We start from the raw sequence: 21,030 nt of genomic DNA on the forward strand, positions 1-21,030 counted from the left end.
GAATATTACCAAGTACTCCTTGAAAAAAAGTGGTAGGTTGATAAAATTTCGTGTGGACGTTTCATATACCATAGAAAAAAATAATAAAATATGTCCATCAAAAAATTTCAGGTCAAAGGGTGTTTTTTTTTAGCGAGAAAGAACACTTTTGAAATGGTACCATTGCACCACATGGAAAATTTTTGCATTTTTTTTGAAACGCATATATATTTTATACACCGTATGAGAATAAAAAAAAATAAAAAAATGAATTATATTTACCATGGAATATTGAGTTTTCATGCAAAACTTAAATTGCTTGCTTTTATTTTTTATTAAATTTTCATACAAATAAATGTTTCGGAGGAGTGAGGTGCAAAAGTAAAAGTATGAAAAATAATTGTGCAGTTTGTGATAAAAGGATCAAATTAATAGGATTGTAAGTACAATATGTAACCTTCATTTTAAGATATTGGGCCACTTAATATTTCATCTATGAGGATGTTTATAACGATGCACAGGAAGCAATTTAAATGAAGTTTTGTGAAATTTGTGATTATTAGATAGCTCATGTACATCCTCATAGATGAAATATTAAGTGGCCCAATATCTTAAAATGAAGGTTACATATTGTACTTACAATCCTATTAATTTGATCCTTTTATCACAAACTGCACAATTATTTTTCATACTTTTACTTTTGCACCTCACTCCTCCGAAACATTTATTTGTATGAAAATTTAATAAAAAATAAAAGCAAGCAATTTAAGTTTTGCATGAAAACTCAATATTCCATGGTAAATATAATTCATTTTTTGATTTTTTTTTATTCTCATACGGTGTATAAAATATATATGCGTTTCAAAAAAAATGCAAAAATTTTCCATGTGGTGCAATGGTACCATTTCAAAAGTGTTCTTTCTCGCTAAAAAAAAACACCCTTTGACCTGAAATTTTTTGATGGACATATTTTATTATTTTTTTCTATGGTATATGAAACGTCCACACGAAATTTTATCAACCTACCACTTTTTTTCAAGGAGTACTTGGTAATATTCTGACTCTTGCTCTTTGAGTAAAAGACAATTCATAAAGAGTCCAATAACTTTTTACATGATGGTCGAGACATTTTGGTAATGCTTTTATTCGATCGGGCGTTAGAAAATACCTCGAAATCATGTATCATATTAATACAAATGTTTCATTGCCTATACTATGATATGCAACAAATCGAGTGCAACACAGAAAAAGTCTTGTATCTACCCTTCCGGATGGAATACAAGGTGGCCCAATATCTCAAAATAACTCTTATATTGAGTACTACCAACGATGTTAATTTCATGCTTTTATCACAAAGTGCACGATTGTGTTGCTATGCCGCCTCACTATGTAAATTATGATTGTTTGAAATAAATAAACGCTTCAATTGATTCATTTTAACAAAAGCAGAAAACCTGTTTTTTTATGAAGTTATCACGTTAAATCATCGTCCGTAAACCGGCTTTACAGACAACCTCTTTTTTTTAGCTGATTTTAAAACTTTGTTGGTCTCTTATTCTTTTAAGTAAAATTATTTTTTTATTTATGCAAAAAACGTTCACAATTTTCTTCATTTTCAAACAATTTTTTTAAAAGAATTTTTAAATGCAGTATTTTTAAGCCCAGAATTTTATAGGCCTAATTTAAACACTTTCAAATTTATGATCAAAACCCGAATAATATTGACCGTCAAAAAAAAAAACCGTTCACTCTTCCGCTTCTTTATAAAAATAAAATAAAAATTCATCCAATGATTTCCAGGAACACCAAGTGGTTGATTGACAAACTTGACTTCGTATATTCTGTATGTAAAACTTACCATAATATAAACAATTCTTTTAAAGTTTAATTAAAAACAAATTAAAAATCCAATATTCATTTAACACGTAATTTTCTTTATTTTTTTGTTAAAATTTAAGTATAAGTATAAAATTATTTGTTGTTTTTTTTTTTTTAATTTTATTTTTGTTATAATATATTTATTTCTACAGCTGTCTATTTTGGCTGAACACTGTTTTGTCCAAATAAATCTATTAAGTTTTTATTTTTTTTTTCGTATTTATATAAAAAACAAATTCCTAAAAAACTAAAACACTTTTAAAAAAAAAATATGATTTTACATCAAAAATCAACTTACAAATAAAGAAATAAAATTTACAAAAAAAAAGAATTGATTTCTTATAATATTTTAAGTAGAAATAAGAAAAATAAATAATTTAATAAAAAGAAAAATTTTACAAAAAAATATTTTAAAAAAAAGCAAAAAAAAATTCATATACATTTTTATTTAATTTAAAAATTTATCATCCCATCTATATAATATATTTTTAAATATTTTATTTTTTTTAATATTTAATATCTATTTATATAGTTTTTATAAATTTTATTTTTTAAATTTATTTTAAATTGTATATATACTCGTATCTATATAAATTTATTTACAAACTACCAGAGTAAAATCATAAGATTCAAAATGGCAGACAATGATTTTGTATTTTACCGTTTTTTTTTTTAAGATAAATATTTTATTTCTTAATTATTTCTTTTTTTTTAAATTAAGGAATTTGGTATATATAAGAAAATTGTCATTTTTATTTTGGCAATAAAACTTGCCATTGATGATGGGTTGGTATTTTTTTTTTATTTGTTCTTTTCTTTTTATTTAAATTTATATATATATTTAATTCTCATTTGTATATATATATATTTATTTTTTTTAATATCTATATAAATCCATATGTAAATGCACCTGTGACTAAATCTATATATAAATGTGTTAATTTATGTTTGTGTGTATGAGTGTGTGGTGTGTAATGTATGTGTTTTTTTACCCTACTGTATCCTTGTTTTTATCTCGATTAATGTTAAATATTTTTGTCTAACTAGATTTTTAAGCGAGTAAATAATAATAATAATAAAAATTAACACTGTCGATATTTTTTAAATTAAACATATCTCGTTATTTGTGTGTAAAAATCTGTTAGGCAGACTTGAAGTTGAGCAAAGGAAGGCCGTTCAGCTGGCAAGAGGGCCCAACAATATGCCATTATTGTAAATCTATCAGAAAAATAAATGAAAAAAATAGGGGAAAATGGGGTAAGTTGGGGCAATTTATAATTTTTTTTTTTTTAATTAACTTACAATTCATCAGGGCAGTTAAATGGCTGTGCTAACCTATAACCATCCTTTAAATAATGTTCCATTTCGAAAGGATCAACTTCAGCATAAGGTTGTTTGGCAAACGTACACAATTCCCACATTAGCACACCAAATGACCAAGAATCACTTGCTTCAGCAAATTGTTTCTTTTGTAGAGCTTCCAAGGACATCCATTTGACAGGACGATTTTCACTATCACCTAAGCAATTGTAATCAGCTGGGAAGAGATCTCGAGACAGAGAACTATCGGACAGTTTTACACGTAGTTGATCATCAATACTAAAAAAACAAAAAAAAAATTGATAAACAAAATGGCGTCGGGTTAGTTTTCCAAGGTTTTTAACTTACACACAGTTCCTTGTAGCAATATCCTTATGAACAACTCCATGACTATGCAAATGACCCAAAGCCATTGCCAACTGTGATGACATCATAACAATCTGAATTGTTGTTATCGATCGCGAACATGACGGCTCGAGCAGGAACATCTTCAAATTGCGCATATTATTCATCGCCTGGTACAGCACAAACGGAGTTGTATGATCTTCAATTGAAACACCCAAAACCGATAGAATTCCAGGATGCAAAGCTCCATACAAACTCATACCCTCTTGAAGCAGCAAAGACACTTGCATTTGGCTGGCATGTTGGGCAACAGTTTTCACCAAAACATCCTGATTTTCGTTGTAGGTTCCTTTATAGACTCTTCCGAAGGTGCCTTCTTGCAGCAAGCTCGATAATCGAACTCGGCACCGTTCAACTGTCAATTCGGAAATCCTACGATGCAACTCTTCGGGTTGTTGTGGTTCGATTTTTCTTGGCAAAGTCGAATGAATTGGGGCAATAATCGATGGGGAAATATACGGTCCACAAGGAGGATTAGTCTGAAGACGTTGGAAGCTCGAAGTTCTCATTGGTTGACCGTGATTTTGTCGTTTCGATGGTCCCCTCGCACAATAAGCAATCACAATCAATATCACAACCAACATCAAAGCCAATATCCCACCCACAATCAATGTAATCAAACCGGCTGGTGGCGGTACCACAGTCTCCAACAACATTGGATCATCAACATTATTCTCATCCTGATCGGCAGCCATGCAAATCTTTTTCCGCCGGAAGACCAATTCTGTAATATTATTCGATGCTCGATTTAGAATTACCTCGATGGTGATTGTAACTTCGACTTCAGCTGGCCGTATGCCAGAACATTTCATGCCAATTGAAAAGGTTTGCACATTTGTTGGAATCTCTCCGATTTGTGAGATATTGAGTGTGGGCCGGGGTAGAACAGCTGGATCAGAGGATTGTACATTAATGCTATAAGGCAACGGACGTCCGGCTAAACTTTGCCATGTAAATGCAATGTCGCGAACATTTGCTGGCACTGGTACAACAAAGTTCAAGGCATAATCGTTGACTTGTCCCTCGCGAACGTAGTATAATTCAGCTGAGACACCTGCAAATGACAATAACAATAACATAAGAAAGATAGAAGAGATATTAGTTTCATGATTTTTTTTATTAATAAACTTGAAGAAATTTATATAAATCGAAGAAATTCGTGATGGAATTACAAAAGAATGGAATTTCATTTGGAGCACGTTTTTTTTGTGTGTGTCTGTGAAGAAATACTTTTTGAGCACAGAACAAAGTTTGACAATGCAATTTGTCTCAAGCTAACTGCCTTCAATTATGTGGTTCAATCGTTTGGGAATTCCTTCCAAATCGAAATTGGGAGCAATTTTTGGATTAAGAGCAATAATGAACAGAGAAGACTAACAGACAGAATGAAAAATTAGATCGAGGGGAATCATACAAAAAAAAACACTGATGGGGAGGGGGGATAGAAGTGGGAAAATGAGCGCATGAATGCTTAAGAAAATTTCAGCCTCCAAACAGCAAGACGACGACAACAAACATTGCCCATTAATTTTCTCCCAGAAATGATGATGATTATCTCTTCTTGTTCACCGCCAAGCACAAAGCAATTGCAGCATCATCATGTGTGGATGGACTGTGGAATGATACTGACAGTAGGGTGGGCAAGTTAGGTAACAAAATATTCAAGGCAAATTAGAAAAGAAAAAGAATGTGGAAATTATATACGCTTTTAAACCACTATGTCGGAGGGTGTTTCAAGCTGAAGAAACGTGTAAATCAAAACTAAAATGAAAACTATAAATTAACGGTAAAGAAGTAAAAAAGAGTCATATTTAATGGTTAAACCACTTTTAACAGGGAAATTATAAGGGGTATTCACGTAAACGCGGAAAACCCGTAGAAACTGTAGAATTTTCTATCGGTAGAAATGAACTGTCAAAATTTGTATGGGAAAAATATTCCGCAAATCATAGAATTTTATCTCACAAATTTGAAGCAGAAACCGTAGAAAAAAAATCAGATAAACTTTGGGTGTGTTCAATCACATATCGGATAGGCTATCTGGGATCCCCGTATCTGGAATATCATTTTGAACGCGATTTATGTCTTATTATTAAGATAACCACAAATAAAATATGTTAATATTGAAAAGAGAATATTGTTTTATTTGAGCAAAATACATTTTTTTAATTGTTGTATAGTATTTGCAAAATTAGCTTGACTCATTTTTTTTTAATTAAACAAGTTCAATTTGACGTTTAACAAACAGCTGTTTGTTTCCCTTGTTTACGCAATTATTTTCTTCTGGGGTGTTCATTTGAACCATTTGCGGAATTTTCTATTTTTCTGCAAAGTAGAAAATTATCTCGTTACGTGAATACCCTTATAGTAAAAACCAAATATAAGATATTCAATTGAAATACATTTTTGGAGAAATCTTTGGGAACTGGTAATACATTCTTAAAGGAAGATCACTAAAATCGCTTCAAACATTTAGGTCTGGAAATCTGATGTACTGGTCAGAATGCCAAGGTCTTACTAAAAACAAACAGTTTTCACTGGCAGTTAACATTTGCAAAACAAAAAAAATGATTAAAAATCAACATTTACACCTACAATAACGTATTTTTTTTTTTGCAAGGGTGGGATTTTTTCAAAAATCTAAAAGAGATAGATTTGTAATTTTAACTTGAATGAGGCCCAAAAGACATAAAAATACTAAAGTGGTAAAACACACTTTAACACAGTTTTTTACTATCTCTTGGATTTTTCGTTTAAGTTTGCATTTATTTTTGTTTCTCCTTTATTTATTTTCATAAAAACATAGTTGGCAACAATATAACGCCAATAAAATCAATTTTTTTATGAACATATATAAATAGGGAAGAAGTAAAAAAAAGTGCAAACTTAAACAAAAAAATCAAAGAAAGTTGTGTTTTACTACTTTGATATTTTTCGGCCTTTGTATTAATTTTTAAAAATTGTTTTTTTATTTAATAGGAACAGTTCTACATAAGAGCAAACATCTTTTTGACATTAATTTAAGTAATTTTCTAGCTTATGTACAGTTTTGAAAAAATTCTATTAAAGCTTATTCTGTCCGCCATTTTTGGAGCACCATTTTGAAAAAAATTAAAAGTTGGAAGATTTTTCGTATTTCTCATAATACCTAATATGCTTCAGTGGCCAAAAATTCATGACTTTTCGTCAAGGAATGGCCGTGCAAATGATTTTTGACGCCGTAAAGCTCCAAATGCCCTACTGTGTGGCGAGAAGAATGATTAATAGTCAAAGCCAGCTTTACCAACAGATTTTCAAATCTTCAGCGAGTTCATAACTTTAACTGATTATTTCAATTCCATTTTTACTTCTTATTCCTTATTTGGTAGAAATAATAATTTTAACAAATGGTCCATAAAAATGAAAAAAATATCATAAAAATAGGAATTTCGTTTCGAAAAATTTCAAAACCCCAGAGTTCCGGAAGTCTTTAACCAAATTCATAAAAGAGTGTTATAAAGCTATTATATTAAAAAAATAAGGCGTTAGGGTGGTTAAATTTTTTTTCTATAATTACAATTTTTTAAATTTTGTTTCAAGTTTCAAGGCCAAACTGGAGGCAGAAGATATTAACCGATTTTGATTATTTTTTAAAACCTTGACTTTCACCATTTGATTTGAAATTCGAAAAAGTTGGTTTTTGACCCACCCTTATGTATAGGCCTGCTGATTATAAACTCATATCCATAATTCTTTGCCACCGGGTACAAATGGGTTAAGTCACAAAATTGCACTTTCCGGGTTTCGATGAAATAAGAATAACCTCTTTTTTCTCTTTTATTTGGTATCAAAAACATAAATTTAGAACAACTACTCTTTTCTATAAAAATAAGAGAATCAATGCTCAAAAGTTCATCGATTAGCTCAACTTCACATTTTCAGGCAAACTATCAATTATGACTTAACCCCTTTGTACCCGGCGGCAAAGAATTCAAAACCAACTTTGGGACTATGTCCAAAAGATATCGTCATTGGAATGTAAGAAAAAAAAAAAGAAGAAAACAATGTTTTGTTAAAATATCTCAGAAATCAGAACTCCAAGAAAATTTTGGTTTTCAGTTATGAAAGGAGATTTAAGGGGCCTTTCCTTTAAAAGATGGATGAATGCATTTTATTTCAGCAAGGGGTACCCCTTCATTTTTTTTTTCGAAAATTTGAAAAAAAAAAAAAAATTGTAATTTGTTGTACCTTAATGCATAGTCCTGGTCACTGTTAACTCATATCTGCAAACCAAAACTTGTTTTAAGACATTAGTCTGAAGATATCTGCCTTCGAATGTAAGAAAAAAAAAAGTTTGGATGTAAATAACTTATCCACCAGACCCCCAAGAAACTTTTGGTTTTCAGTTATAAATAGAGTTTAAAAAGAAGTTTCTTTTGATTTCCATCTTGATTAAGAAAAAAATCATTGTTTTGGCCCGGAGCCCGGTTAAAAAAATATTTTTAAGAATTGTATGGACCCTTTGTCCCTCCTTCATCTAAAACCTTCATCCTGAGGTTTCTTTTCGGCCCTACTGTACCTACCACAAAAATTTTTATAGTTATTCCGCTGTACAGTGTACATATTAGCCATGTTTGTTCAATGACTATAATCTCAAATTCTATGTCTATACACATCGACAGCATTCCTCTTTGGCGCGCAAGCAAATAAATCGTAAGGCGAAGGAGGAGACGACCGACGACCGACGACGAAAACGAAAATGAAAGAAAAAGTGAAAAGCTGAAGATAATAATGCACACATAGAAGAAAGAAAAAAATTTTCACAGACTAATTAAAATTTCACCGAAGGATGATAATCTATTTTTCGGCAAATAAAACATAGTGAATGGTTAACCGCGTGGTTGCCATCATTGCTCTTTTATTTTTTTTTGACTATAGTATCCTTGATACTAGTAAAAAAAAAGGAAAAAAACTAATCTTTCTTAAAATGGAATTTAATTTTAGAAACATCACGAGCTCTTCATTGTTTGTCTTGGCATGAATTCGAGCACTATGGCAGCGGCAATAGCTATTATGTGTCTTCTGTTTGTTCTTCACTTTGCCGAAATATCTTCTTCCTGTGACAGAAATAAGATGAACCCAAAAAAAGAAGCTACTATACAATTTTATTGTTAAATTTAACCCAACAATCTACCAAAAAAAAGTGGAAGAAAAAATATTTATTTTGTTTTATTTCTATTTTAGTTCTTCTTTTTTTTGCTTCTTTACCATTTCGTTGTCTATTTGTTTCAATTTGTTTTATAGTTTTGGGAAGAGAGCTTACTTACAGCTTCTTTGGGAACGGGTTTCGTTTAGAATCGCACAGCAGTCCTCCTCTATACATTATTATCAACGACCGGGAAGAAATAAAATAAGAACTCAATCTTCTCCGCATCGTAAATATTTGCCAGGAGAGAAGAAGAACGAACCCAAGTCAAGCCACATGAATTATTACAATTGCACTTGCTCCCTGAGCTGGGGCTTCGTCTCGTTTGTAAAAAAGGATGTTATTTCTCGGTGGTGGCGCTATAACAAGATTCCTTTTTGGAAATGGCACGGTTCGGTTATATGTTGTATAATAGTAAGGAGAAGGGGAGTGTAATAATGACGATGATGATTATTCTCATTCCTTAAAGGAGCTAGCAGCAGTCGGCCCCCATCGCCATCAAGAAAGAAGGTTTGTGTATTGTAACACTTGGTGCCGACACTTTGCGGTTGGCTTGGAATAGGTGGTATTATAATACTTTCAGAATTCTTTTCGTTTTGTTGTTTTCAAAACGATTCTTTGAGGTTTATTTTTTCTCTTTTAGTCATTTTTGGGAAATATGATGGAAAATAATTAACTATGACGAAGTGTCAGGTGTTTTTGGGTGGAACAAGATGAAGTTTATGGAGTTTTTTTTTTGTCAACATTTTTAGTACCTATCACAAAAGATGAGGTTTATGAGTTTGTGTTTTCTTCTTCTTTTTTTTTTGTTTTGTTTATGAACAATTTAGTATATTTTTCAAAATTACGAAGAAAAAGCTTTTTAGTGATTTGTAATGTGATTTATGTACCTTGGTTGGGTTTTCAAGAGAGATTTGAGTCGGAAAGATAGATATTTAGCTTAGTAATAAGGATGTCAGAAGTTAATTTTGTAAATTAAATTGCAAGAAATTTTGAAAGATTGTAATTTGTCATTTTTTGAAGGTTAAGAGCATTAAAATTGTTCGATACTCAGACATGAAAAGAACATTAGAACTTCCTTCAAAATTGATAAGTTTTTAATATCTCTGTTTTTAAGAAGAAATGGAGTAAAAATGGAGTTCCAACGAAGCACCCCCGAAGCACAGCACATACAAATTTGATTTAACTTTAATAGGCATAGTGATAATATTGCCGTTTATTATATATCACACCAAAACGGTACGTGATCTACAAGTTTCACAATCTTAAATTAAAAAACTTGTAAAATATTTCAAAACGCCTTTGGAGATCTTTTGCCAATGACCACCAGTGTAGGAAGTAACGTAATCTAATTTTGAAATTTCGACATTGTTGTAACTTTTTTTCTAGATGTGGTGCAAATATGACTGAAACATAAAATTAAAGCTTAAATAATATACTTTCAGATGATATAAAATGTATTATGGGTTGTAAAATAAAATAATCGACTTTAAGGTGATGGAAGAAAACAAGGATTGATTTTCTAGTTTTTTTTTTTTTGTGAAAATTGATTGGTTTCAAAAAATTCTTTTATAGACATACATAATTGTAGAAAATATTTAAAGCTTAAATAACCTTTCATATGATATAAAATTTACTATAGGTTATCATATAAAAAAATACATTTAAAGGTGATGGAAAAAAAAGTTACCTATATTTTTTCAATTTTTTTTTTCAAGATAAATGATTTTTTAAGGTTTCAATTTTACCACATGTAAATTGCATACACGATTTTTGTTTTTAAATTCATTGTTTTTAATGAGCGTTTCAAAAACATCTAGAAATAATTTTAAGAAAAAGCCGAAAAACTAGAGAATTTTCATGAGTCAAGAACAAGATTTAAAGTATTTAAAGATTTAAAGCATTCGAGAATGTCAAACCTTCTGGCGATAAATTTTGTAGTCGATTTATAAGAAGCACTTTGAATCAGAAACTGCAAAAAATGGATAAGATAATGAAGCTAAGTTTATTGCTGCAAAGCATACTTTAGATTTTAAAAGATATTCGTCTAAACTTTCATCGTTTAACCTGACATATTATGACATAGAAGGATAAGCTCTTTAAAGACTTCGTGGGTAAGAGCAACTGAACTAAAGACGACTTGTATGATGGTTGAATTTTAATAAGACTGAACAATTCCAGCAAGTCAAAGGTTTTAAGTCAACATTGTTACAATAACATCAAAATTAGTTCTCGATCTCCATCGCCTAATGTGTATTTTAATTTTGATATTTTTACACCATTTAGACCATTTAAAAAATGTATATAGTTGATTTTGAATCAAGTCCCAACTGATATAACTACCAAAAATACGAACAAAATCACATAGACATAGTTTTGTTAACTCTCCGAGCGCTGAAATATTTCTAACCAAGTATAAACTATGGATATTGTTAGGGAACTTTAGAGTCTGTGGAAGTCTCAGAATCATTTGAAACGGAAGTACCTATCTTTTTGAGAGTCTCAGGAAATTCTCAAAATTTCTCATTGATCTCCTGATAGGGGTCGAATGTATTATTAAATTTCATCGAACTTAAACCTCATAACGTCGTAACTATTGTTCTCATGCATTTTTTGAACAATGAAAAAGGCATCCTGACAAATTTCAGCAACATGAACTAACCCCTGCTTCTGCTGCCTTCTTTAATCACTTGATTGAATTTTATCTGCGTCATTGAAGAATCTTTTTCATTTTTTTTTTTTTGACAAAAGAAGATATCTGACACTATTGGTTTTCTCTTTCTTTTCTTCAAAAAATAAATCTAAAAAAATACTTAAAATTAAATTCAACAAAATAGTTGAAAAAAAAAAATTCAATTCAATAGAACCATCATCGAACGCGACTTTTTTGTGTGTTGAATTGCGGCAAAATCCATTCAATCCATCCCGTTTTTCTATCTTTTCAAATAAAAGACATTTCAATCTCACAAAATCGAACAATTGCTGTTTTTATTGCTATCAAGTTACCAAAAAAAACCAAACCAATGCCGCCAAACCAACCACTGGATATGCCATCGCATCAACTACAAATGACAGATAGAAAAACTCATAGATTCAAAAAAAAAAAAAAATAAAAGATATACGCTGCGCGCCGGTACACAGAGACGATTTTATTTTATATATCTTTAATTCTCTATTGAATAGATATGGAAGGGATTTTAATAAAATTGATTTGTCGCTGTAGCCCTTTTTTTCAATTTTTTTTTTATTTAATCTCATTTTGTCGATTTTTTTAATTTATTTGGCCTTTGTGACACTTTAACTCTGTAGAAATGAGATGCACTTTACGGATAAACTGATCTTTGTAACGCACAAAGAATAAGCTATCCCAGCTATCAGTCAGTCAAAAGAAGAATATAGTGAATTTAATCTTAATCCAAAGGAAGGAGACAACAACGAAAAAAAACTACACAGCTAAGCGGTGTTAAATCTCCGGCTATAACACAAAGACCGGAAATAACGCTTAAAAGGTGAGAAATGCTTCTTTTTATCGTTGTCACGATATAGTCTAAGTACCAAGAGTACCTACCTACTACACCTACCTTCTTTTTATATTCTTGTAGAGAGTACCTACAACAAATTCTTTTGAATTTTATAGCGCGAGCTGTCAAGCATTAGGAATCTTTCCTTATTCGTGTCGTTTTTGTAGTTTTCGTTGGATTCTAGCAGACACAATGCAAACAAAAGGACTTTTGTACTTTCCATATAGTATAAAAGACTGAAGAATAGAGATGGTCCTTCTGAACTCCTGTGCGCTTCACAGAGAAAAAAAAATAGAGGAGGTACACACGCTGCTGCTGTATAAACACCTTTTTGACACACAAAAGAATTGGGTGTGCGTTTATATTTTCTTCTTCTTCTTTTTCATGGTTCCTTAAATGTTTTCTTATTCTCCTCTTATGATGGGAAAAGGTATTGGAATTATGGAAAATGTTTCTTAGTCGAAATTTATTCCAGTTTGAAAAACACACAATTTTATTGTAAATATAAACCTTTTTTAAGTGTCCTAAAATAGCATTTAAATATATCCTTTTGACACTTAAGGAGTTCTTTATATTTTTTTTTTTTTTTTGAAGTTACAGAGGTTATCAAACCGGAATAAAGGGTTCATAAAATCCTTAAAAGTTTCGTTTTTTTTTCTGAAAGGTACAAAAAACTTACACCAAGCATTGTCCAATTCAATAGCAAAATTAAAGAAAATTCTTTCTAAAATGTACGCAGTAGTTCATAATGAACAAAGAGCTCTTGAAGTCCTTTGAGAAACATTCTAATCATCATTAATCATAGCGATGATTTGTGTATAACATCATCGAACCCAAACTTATTACAGAATTGACTATTTCCTCGAAAAAAAAACACCCTTTTACCCAAAAATATTTTATGAAAACTCTTTTTTTTTGTTTTTGTTATCTATCCCAAATACAACGTTCATACCATCAATTTTATTTTTCAATAAAAAGAAAGACCCTTTTAACCATGAGATATTTTATTTTTCAATAAAAAAAAAACACCCTTTTAACCATGAGATTTTTATAGACTCTTGCTTCCAGTCTCAAGAGTTACAAAATTGCTGAATTTTAATAGGGTACTACATATTAATAATACTTATTTTTTGCAACAGACCCACATTTTTTTTTAAACCTATAAAAAAACACCCTTTTCCATGAAAAAAAGGATAGACTTATTTTTTCCGTAATTCCCATGGCATAGACAACGACTTATTTTCCAAAAAAAGAACACGCTTTCACTTGAAATATTCTTATGGACAGCTTAGATTTTTACCAATTTTCATTGGGGTACCATTTCGGTACAAGTTTTTGAGGAAGGTACCAATTCTGAATTTTATTTTTCCTTTAAAAAAAAACACCCTTTCAATCAAGAAAATTTTTTAGACTTTTCAAATACTCAGTTCTTATAACAAACAAAACTTTTCATCAAGTTTAAAAAATTAACAAAATTTATGGCAGCTGTTATAATACCTTTCTCATACATAACTGAACCCCTAAAAAAAAAAAAACACCCTTTTACCAAAAATATTTTTATAGACACCTTAGATTCGTGAAACATTTTTACAAATTTTGATTGGAATACTGTTTTGGTTTCAGCTGAAGTAAGTTTGAAATTTCATCATTTCTTAAAAAAAAACACCCTTTCACTTAAAATAAATAAGGACTGGCTTTATTTTATATACGAGTACGAGCAAGTTTCTACGACTTCCTACTACCCATTTAATTTTATTCACAAAATGTTAAGCTGTCAAAAATCTACTTGCCCAAAAAGTTGCTGAAAACTAGGTAAGAAGTAAATGTTCTTAGAATTTATTTTTGAATACATAATGCATTGTCCTCGCCTGAAATTGAGGGTAATAGAGGACAAAATCGTTACAAGAAAAAATAAAGAAGAACAAATAAAAAAGAAACTAAAAAATTCCCTTTCCCTTTTGCTCGAGGACGATTACAACGACCTTTTTTTATATTGTGTTTAATCACTTAAAAGGTGCGATATGCCAGTATTGTATGTTTGTTATTCATGTGTATTAAAATATTACAACAGGAATTCTTGTCAAAGGACATTCACACACACAACAATAGCACAAAGTTGACAAGAATTTAATTTCCTTAAATGTTAGTTTTTATTTTTATTTTTTGTGTGTTCTTTCAGACTCAGGCTCTCAATAAAAGTTAAGCCCTTCATTATGATGAGAGTCCTTTTTTACACACGGAGGGACTCATTAAATTACAAATTAATAAACGGAAAAAGGAAATCGTCCTAGCTGCCGACTTTGTGCCCTTTCTTTTCAGTGTTACTCTACTTGTCGTCTTCACACTCTCACTCAATAACTTTTTTTATCGTCCTTTTTTTTTAATTTTGTTTGGAAGGCCCGAAAGGATTTTAATCAATGACAAACAGGATTAGTCGTCCGTTTTGTGCTTGGTTAGAATTTTAGGTACTTTTTTTTGTGTGTTTATTTGTTTGTATATTTGAAGAGAAAGAGAGTGCCGCCGCCGACGACACGATATTTTTGTCTGAAATATTTTGAAATTCAATTAAATCGAATTGAATATAAAATCCTTGTCGTTCGTCGTTATCGTCCTTCCTCTATGTTGGTTGCATTGGAAGCGAGTTTCTAATGAATCAGGATGTTGGCTTTTTTTTTTAATTCACGAAGGATATTGCTGGTGCGATGCAAAAGTACTTGTGCAACACCCTTTTTTTTAATGGAAGGATTCTATTTGAGTAAAGGATTAAATGTTATTTACGAAAAAAAAGGAATTGAAATAAAAAATAAATAAACAGAATTATCCTGCCAAAGGGGAGACAAGTTGTGCACTGCTAGAAACGATTAGAGTGCAAGTGTTCTAATGTACAAAAATACAACACCAGTTTTTTAAGGATCAATTTTATTAGTTCAACGGAAAACTAAAAAAAAAAAAAAACAATCCACACAAGAAAGAAGAGCTTAAAAGGTGTTTTAATTTATTTTCACTAAAAAAAAAGGTGCAGAAAGAATGAGACCTGTTGGATTGTTTTTAATTTATTAGGGTTGTGTGTTAGTCATAAAGTTTAACCTTTAATGGCAATTTAGTTGTTGGTCACGTAAGGTGATTTAAAAGGTACGTAAAGGCTTTGTTAGAAGAATTTAGTTAATCAAGGTTAAGATTTATGAGAGAAAGGTCAAGCGATAACATCTTGCTTAAGATCTAGATATTTCAATTTAAAGAGTTTTAAGATCTATAAAAATATGGTAGAAAGGTACAATGAGGCATGGAATTACCTCAAATCTCGGCAGAAGTTTTTTTTTATAAGAATAAGAAAGAGATATAAGGGAGAATAAGATAAAATAAAATAAAAAAAAAAAGATTAAATAAAATTAAAAAAAAAAATTAAATATAATGACATAAAATAAAATAAAATAAAATAAAATAAAATAAAATAAAATAAAATAAAATAAAATAAAATAAAATAAAATAAAATAAAATAAAATAAAATAAAATAATATAAAATAAAATAAAATAAAATAAAATAATATAATATAAAATAAAATAAAATAAAATAAAATAAAATAAAATAAAATAATATAAAATAAAATAAAATAAAATAAAATAAAATAAAATAATATAATATAAAATAAAATAAAATAAAATAAAATAAAATAAAATAAAATAAAATAAAATAAAATAAAATAAAATAAAATAAAATAAAATAAAATAAAATAAAATAAAATAAAATAAAATAAAATAAAATAAAATAAAATAAAATAAAATAAAATAAAATAAAATAAAATAAAATAAAATAAAATAAAATAAAATAAAATAAAATAAAATAAAATAAAATAAAATATAAACATTTCAATAGAATTCATAATTTTTAAAACCTCTTCAACTTCTTAATCCCAATTTTCAAAGATTTATCAAAAATGTTTTTCAACATTTTCAATGACACTTGGTTACTAATGACCTAATAACACCACGTGTCATTTCTCAACATATTACCTTTCAAAAAAACCTCTTGATTTTTATAATTCAATTAAATGTAACCCTTTTCTGTGGTTTAAAATTGTACATCCATTCAGCAAGAATAAAACAAACACAATTAATTATCCTTCCATATAACATTAAATGTCAAAATATCCGTTCCACATACGCCAATTAGTCACGAAAGAGAACAAAAAACTTGCAAACCCCTTTACCCAAAAGTCTCGACATAAGTATACAAATGTTATTAAATAAAATCATCCCTATATTAACATTTTCTTCTTCCTGTTAATTAAAAAAAAAAAAAAACAGGAAGAAAACAAAAACAAATCCTTTTAAAAACGTATGATTAATTTAATAGACTCACTTCAAATCCCGACTTATAATTATTTCGCTATGCACTTATAAAATTAGAAATTTACAAAATCTCATCAACACCATCACCACCGCTACCGCCGCCGCCGTTTGTTATTGCTGTCGCTGCTAAAGCCCCTTGCTAACAAAGTTAATCAAAACTTTTCTTCCGTCACTTTTCGGTATAGTCTTCACACAAACAAAAATATTCTAAAAATGCCTCCAAGCAATCTAAAAAAAACCTTTTTCTAAACTCCCCTTTTTTTCATATTTAAGTTAAAGGATAAAAGTCAACTCTCTTACTGACTTACGGTCTATAAGACTAAAAAAAAAACCCTTTACAGTTACAAAAGCCAATCCGTAACCTAAGGCCGCCTGCCTGCCTGCCTGGATGCCGGTTGTAAGAGTCTCTAACTCTTGAACTGACAATTAATTTACTTTTAATTAAAACTCTTCGTTTGTTGATGTTGTTTCACCCGAAGTCAGTTAAAAATAGTCCATAGTCAACCCCCTTTTTTTTCGCACCCAAGACACAAACCCATCACTTCTAAAATCCATAATGAACCCTTTTTGTGACTTAAACAGTAAAAAGAAGAAAAATAAAAACGGTAAAAACACAAAAACTTAACGTCAACAACAACACACAATCGACACCATGTCCTTGGTGTTTTACAAAGGCGATATCCTGACGAAGTAACTTCTTCTTCGTCGTCCTTATTTTTTTTTTTATTTTTCCCTGTGCAATTTTTGTTATGTGAGAGGATTCGGTATTACATTTTGTGGAAGTAAAAGCACATTGCTTACAGCAATTGTTGAATAAATCATCGCCAGTAATTTGCCATTATACTCTCCGTCATCGTCATCCCTTTTATCCTTTTTTTTTTGGTTCTGTTTTTATTGCTCTGAAAATTTTAAATCTGTCACATAGGATTTCGGTCTCGGTTTTAACCGGGAATGGGAAGTAAAGGAAATTTCCTTTCTTATCATGGTTGTTCGGTTGGGTGTCCTTTTTTGTCATCATCATGCATACAGATAAATTTACACACACAAAGGATCATCATTGTCATCCAGTCGCACACTGTTGCTCGCTTCTTTAAATACCAAACCGAACAAAAATCACAGATTCAAATTCGTTTCGATTTTATTATTCATTCTATTGTCTTTTATATCCTTCGTCTTACACATTCAAAAAAATAAATATATTTTTCAAAAAAATAGAAATGTCGTAAAGTCCTTTTTTGTCTATCCCTAGAATTGAATTTGAATGCGTTAAAATTTCCACTTGGTGTCCTGTTTTATTCTTGACAGCATTTTCTTTGTTTTTTTTTTTTTTTTTTTTTGAAATCAGGACGAATGAGAGGGTAAAACCGAATTGATTGGTGTAAATCATATGCCAGGAAAACTGGATTAACTTTTTTATTTCCTAGGATTTTTGTTCTGTTCAGTTTTGTATTTTATGTTTTTGAGTCGTTTTCCTATTGTGAATGTGCGTTGCGTATAGTATTTACAAAATGAAAGGATTCACTTTTGGGAATTTTTACGAATGTCGAATATTTCGGTGCGGTGCTTATGTTCCTTATGCGAATTTATGTGCATGTGGATTGTATGTTTTTTACAATTTTTTTATTTTATTTCGCACAAAAGAACCTTGCACGAATAAAAAAGTTGTAAGCAGTCGCGAAACCATCTGGTTTTTTGGTTGACTGCTGAGAGGACTCAAAATCACACAGAATTATATTGGTGATGATGGTGGAATACACCAGTGTATTCGGGTGGGATAAACAAAAGGATATACACATTTTATAGTCAATGCTGAAGAAAACAACAAAATGAAAACGCAAAAAAAAAACCATAACCAAGTGAAATAAAATTAAGGACTTTTATTGAATGTTTATTTGCTTGAATGATGGATTTTAAGGGTTCGACGCAGCGAGAGAGAAGAGGTTGTAAATATTTGCAAGGATTTACACATAGCTAGCAATTTTTTTTTTAAATTTTTTTATTGGTTATTTATTTTATAGAGAAAGAAAGAGAGAGTAGGTAAAAAAAATTGAAAGGATACTCGATTTTTAAAAATACAATTCAATGTTGTGTGTGCAGTCGAGGATAATAACAATTGAGTCTGAAATGTGCGTGAACAATTAACCGTTGAGAGATATTTTGGGTGTGGGCAATAAACGTGAATGGTGGATTTTTTTCAACAATGACTCTGTCGATAACGTGCCAATATATTTTTTTCTTTTGAAGCTCTGAAAAAAAAAATTATGTTAACTGAGAAGGGAGGATGAATAACTGAATTTAAAAAAAATTGACGATTTAAAACGCATTATTTGGATGCAAAATTTGCATGGGTCCATTTTTAAGGGAACCAGCAAAATTAGTAAGGGACGAGTTGATTTTTTAAAGATTTTTTTTTTTTTTCTGGAAACTGAATAAAATTCACGGTACAAGAAGAAATTTGAAGTAAAAGCTAAGCCCAAGCAACAGAAATAGTGTACAGTTCCGGAACTGAACAAAATCTCACTGTACAGCGAGAAATTTGGAGGAAATTTGTAACAAAATGTTATAAAATGTCGAATTAACAAGAAATTTGTAGTAAAAAGCTAAGCTCGATGCTATAACTTTTCGTTCTAGCTCAAACGACCTCCCGCACAAAAACTTACTATACAGCGAGAAAATTGAAGAAATTTGTACCAAAATGTTATTCAACCAGAAAATTGGAATAAAAAGTTAGGCCCGATGATATAACTTTGACAAAAGGTCCAGTTAAAGCGGCAAAAGTAATGAAGAACTTTAGGAACTCAACAACATTTCACTGTACAGCGAGAAACTTGGACCGAAACGAAATTTGGAGCAAAAAGTTAAACTCAATGCTATAACCTTGACAAAAATCGAGGTTATAGAAATTTTAACCGACATTTTATGAAATGCCTAATAGCTAGCAGAACGTGAAGAAATTCAGAAACTGAGCGAAATTGATGAAGAAAAGTTAGATCTGTTTTGAGAATTTTTGGTCGAAATATCTTGTTTCAAAGAAACTAATGAATTAGGTAATGGAAAAATGAAGTAAAACTGCAGATTTAAGTAAGACTAGTGTCTAACCGATGACAGATCCAATATCCACGTTAATTGCATCATACAATGGACAATCATTATGTCACAACAGCGAAAAGATGTTCATCACAGTCAGTGGCGTAAGAGTTTTGTGTACTTCATTCACTTAAATAAAGAAGAGAATAGAGAAGAGTGTTGGATCCGAGCCCTGCGGTACTCCGCTAGATGATGGCAAAAGGTTTGAAGATTTATTCCCTAGAACAACTGCCTGACTTCTTTTCTAAAGACATCATTAACTGTAAAAATGTCACTTTGGAATTAATTTGTCTTTTTTAATCCCAAACCATTTTTTAAGCTTACAGTGGAGTCTAAGGACAAATGAGATACCTACCAATGAAATTGCAGTTTGTGATATAATGAATCAAAAAAACGAATATCGTAATTGTCAACCTTATTTTTTGTGTGGTATGTTTAACGCAGAATCTGATTAAAAAAAGCAAATAAACAATTCAACTCAACTCAACTACATAATTTGTTTTTTATTATTTTTTTTTTTTTGTGTTTCTGTAATTATAAATTTGTTTTGTATGTGTTTGTGTGTGATGTTAATTCAATTTTCGTGTCATTTATTTGCAGTGCAATTAATTCAGTTACCCACTTCTACCCTATCATCTGTCACACTTAATAAATAGAGTACAATGCACTTGTTCTGCCTCTGATGTTTTATAAGTGTGTGGCGCATCTAGTACGTACTTGTAGGTATAATTGTAAAAAAAAAAAAAAATGAAAAAAAAATATTTATTATTTCCATTTCAACATCTCTGGCTCGGTGGCGCGTCTATATATCATTATTATGTTTTTATTATTAAGTTAGCCAAGTCTCATGTAAATTATATGCATCATCATCATCATGCCAAAATGCACGAGTCCACCACTATTCGAACAATGTGAATCCATAAAACACTTCATGTCAATTGATTGATTTTTTTTTTCTGTCGTCATATTAATTTGAATATTTCGTAAATGGTCATTTTTAGAGAAAAAGTATTTGAATAGGTTTTGAAGTTTGTCAAATTCTCTACAAAATAAAATTAAAAATTAGTTTCCTATGGGATATAATTTGGCAGATATTTGAATGTGGAATTATGTCCAAAACTGTGATTTGAAATAAAATAATTAATAATTTTGCATGAATTTAGGTTATTTCAAACTAAGAACAAGATTATTTATAAAATATAACATTTTATACATGTTTTTCAACAAAAATTTATGTTTTGGAGAGTATTTTTTTACATGGTTTGGAGAGTAATGGATTTATAACGTGCCTGTGAATAATTATAT

At 30.0% G+C, this 21,030-nt stretch overlaps 1 protein-coding gene across 1 annotated transcript in view; it reads right to left on the reverse strand.

The window, feature by feature from the left end:
* Positions 1-2,798: 2,798 nt before the first annotated feature.
* Positions 2,799-21,030, reverse strand: part of LOC129907021 (tyrosine-protein kinase Dnt) — a 121,324-nt gene continuing 103,092 nt past the window's right edge. Inside the window, exons 2-4 of the mRNA XM_055983054.1 lie at positions 3,526-4,636; positions 3,160-3,456; positions 2,799-3,075 (exon numbers count right to left, since the gene is read on the reverse strand). Of these exons, the coding sequence (XP_055839029.1) occupies positions 2,964-3,075; positions 3,160-3,456; positions 3,526-4,636 (1,520 nt within the window). The 3' untranslated portion in view covers positions 2,799-2,963. The remainder of the gene's footprint in view (positions 3,076-3,159; positions 3,457-3,525; positions 4,637-21,030) is intronic.

This window comes from Episyrphus balteatus, chromosome 1, assembly GCF_945859705.1.
Source record: "Episyrphus balteatus chromosome 1, idEpiBalt1.1, whole genome shotgun sequence".
NCBI lineage: Eukaryota > Metazoa > Arthropoda > Insecta > Diptera > Syrphidae > Episyrphus > Episyrphus balteatus.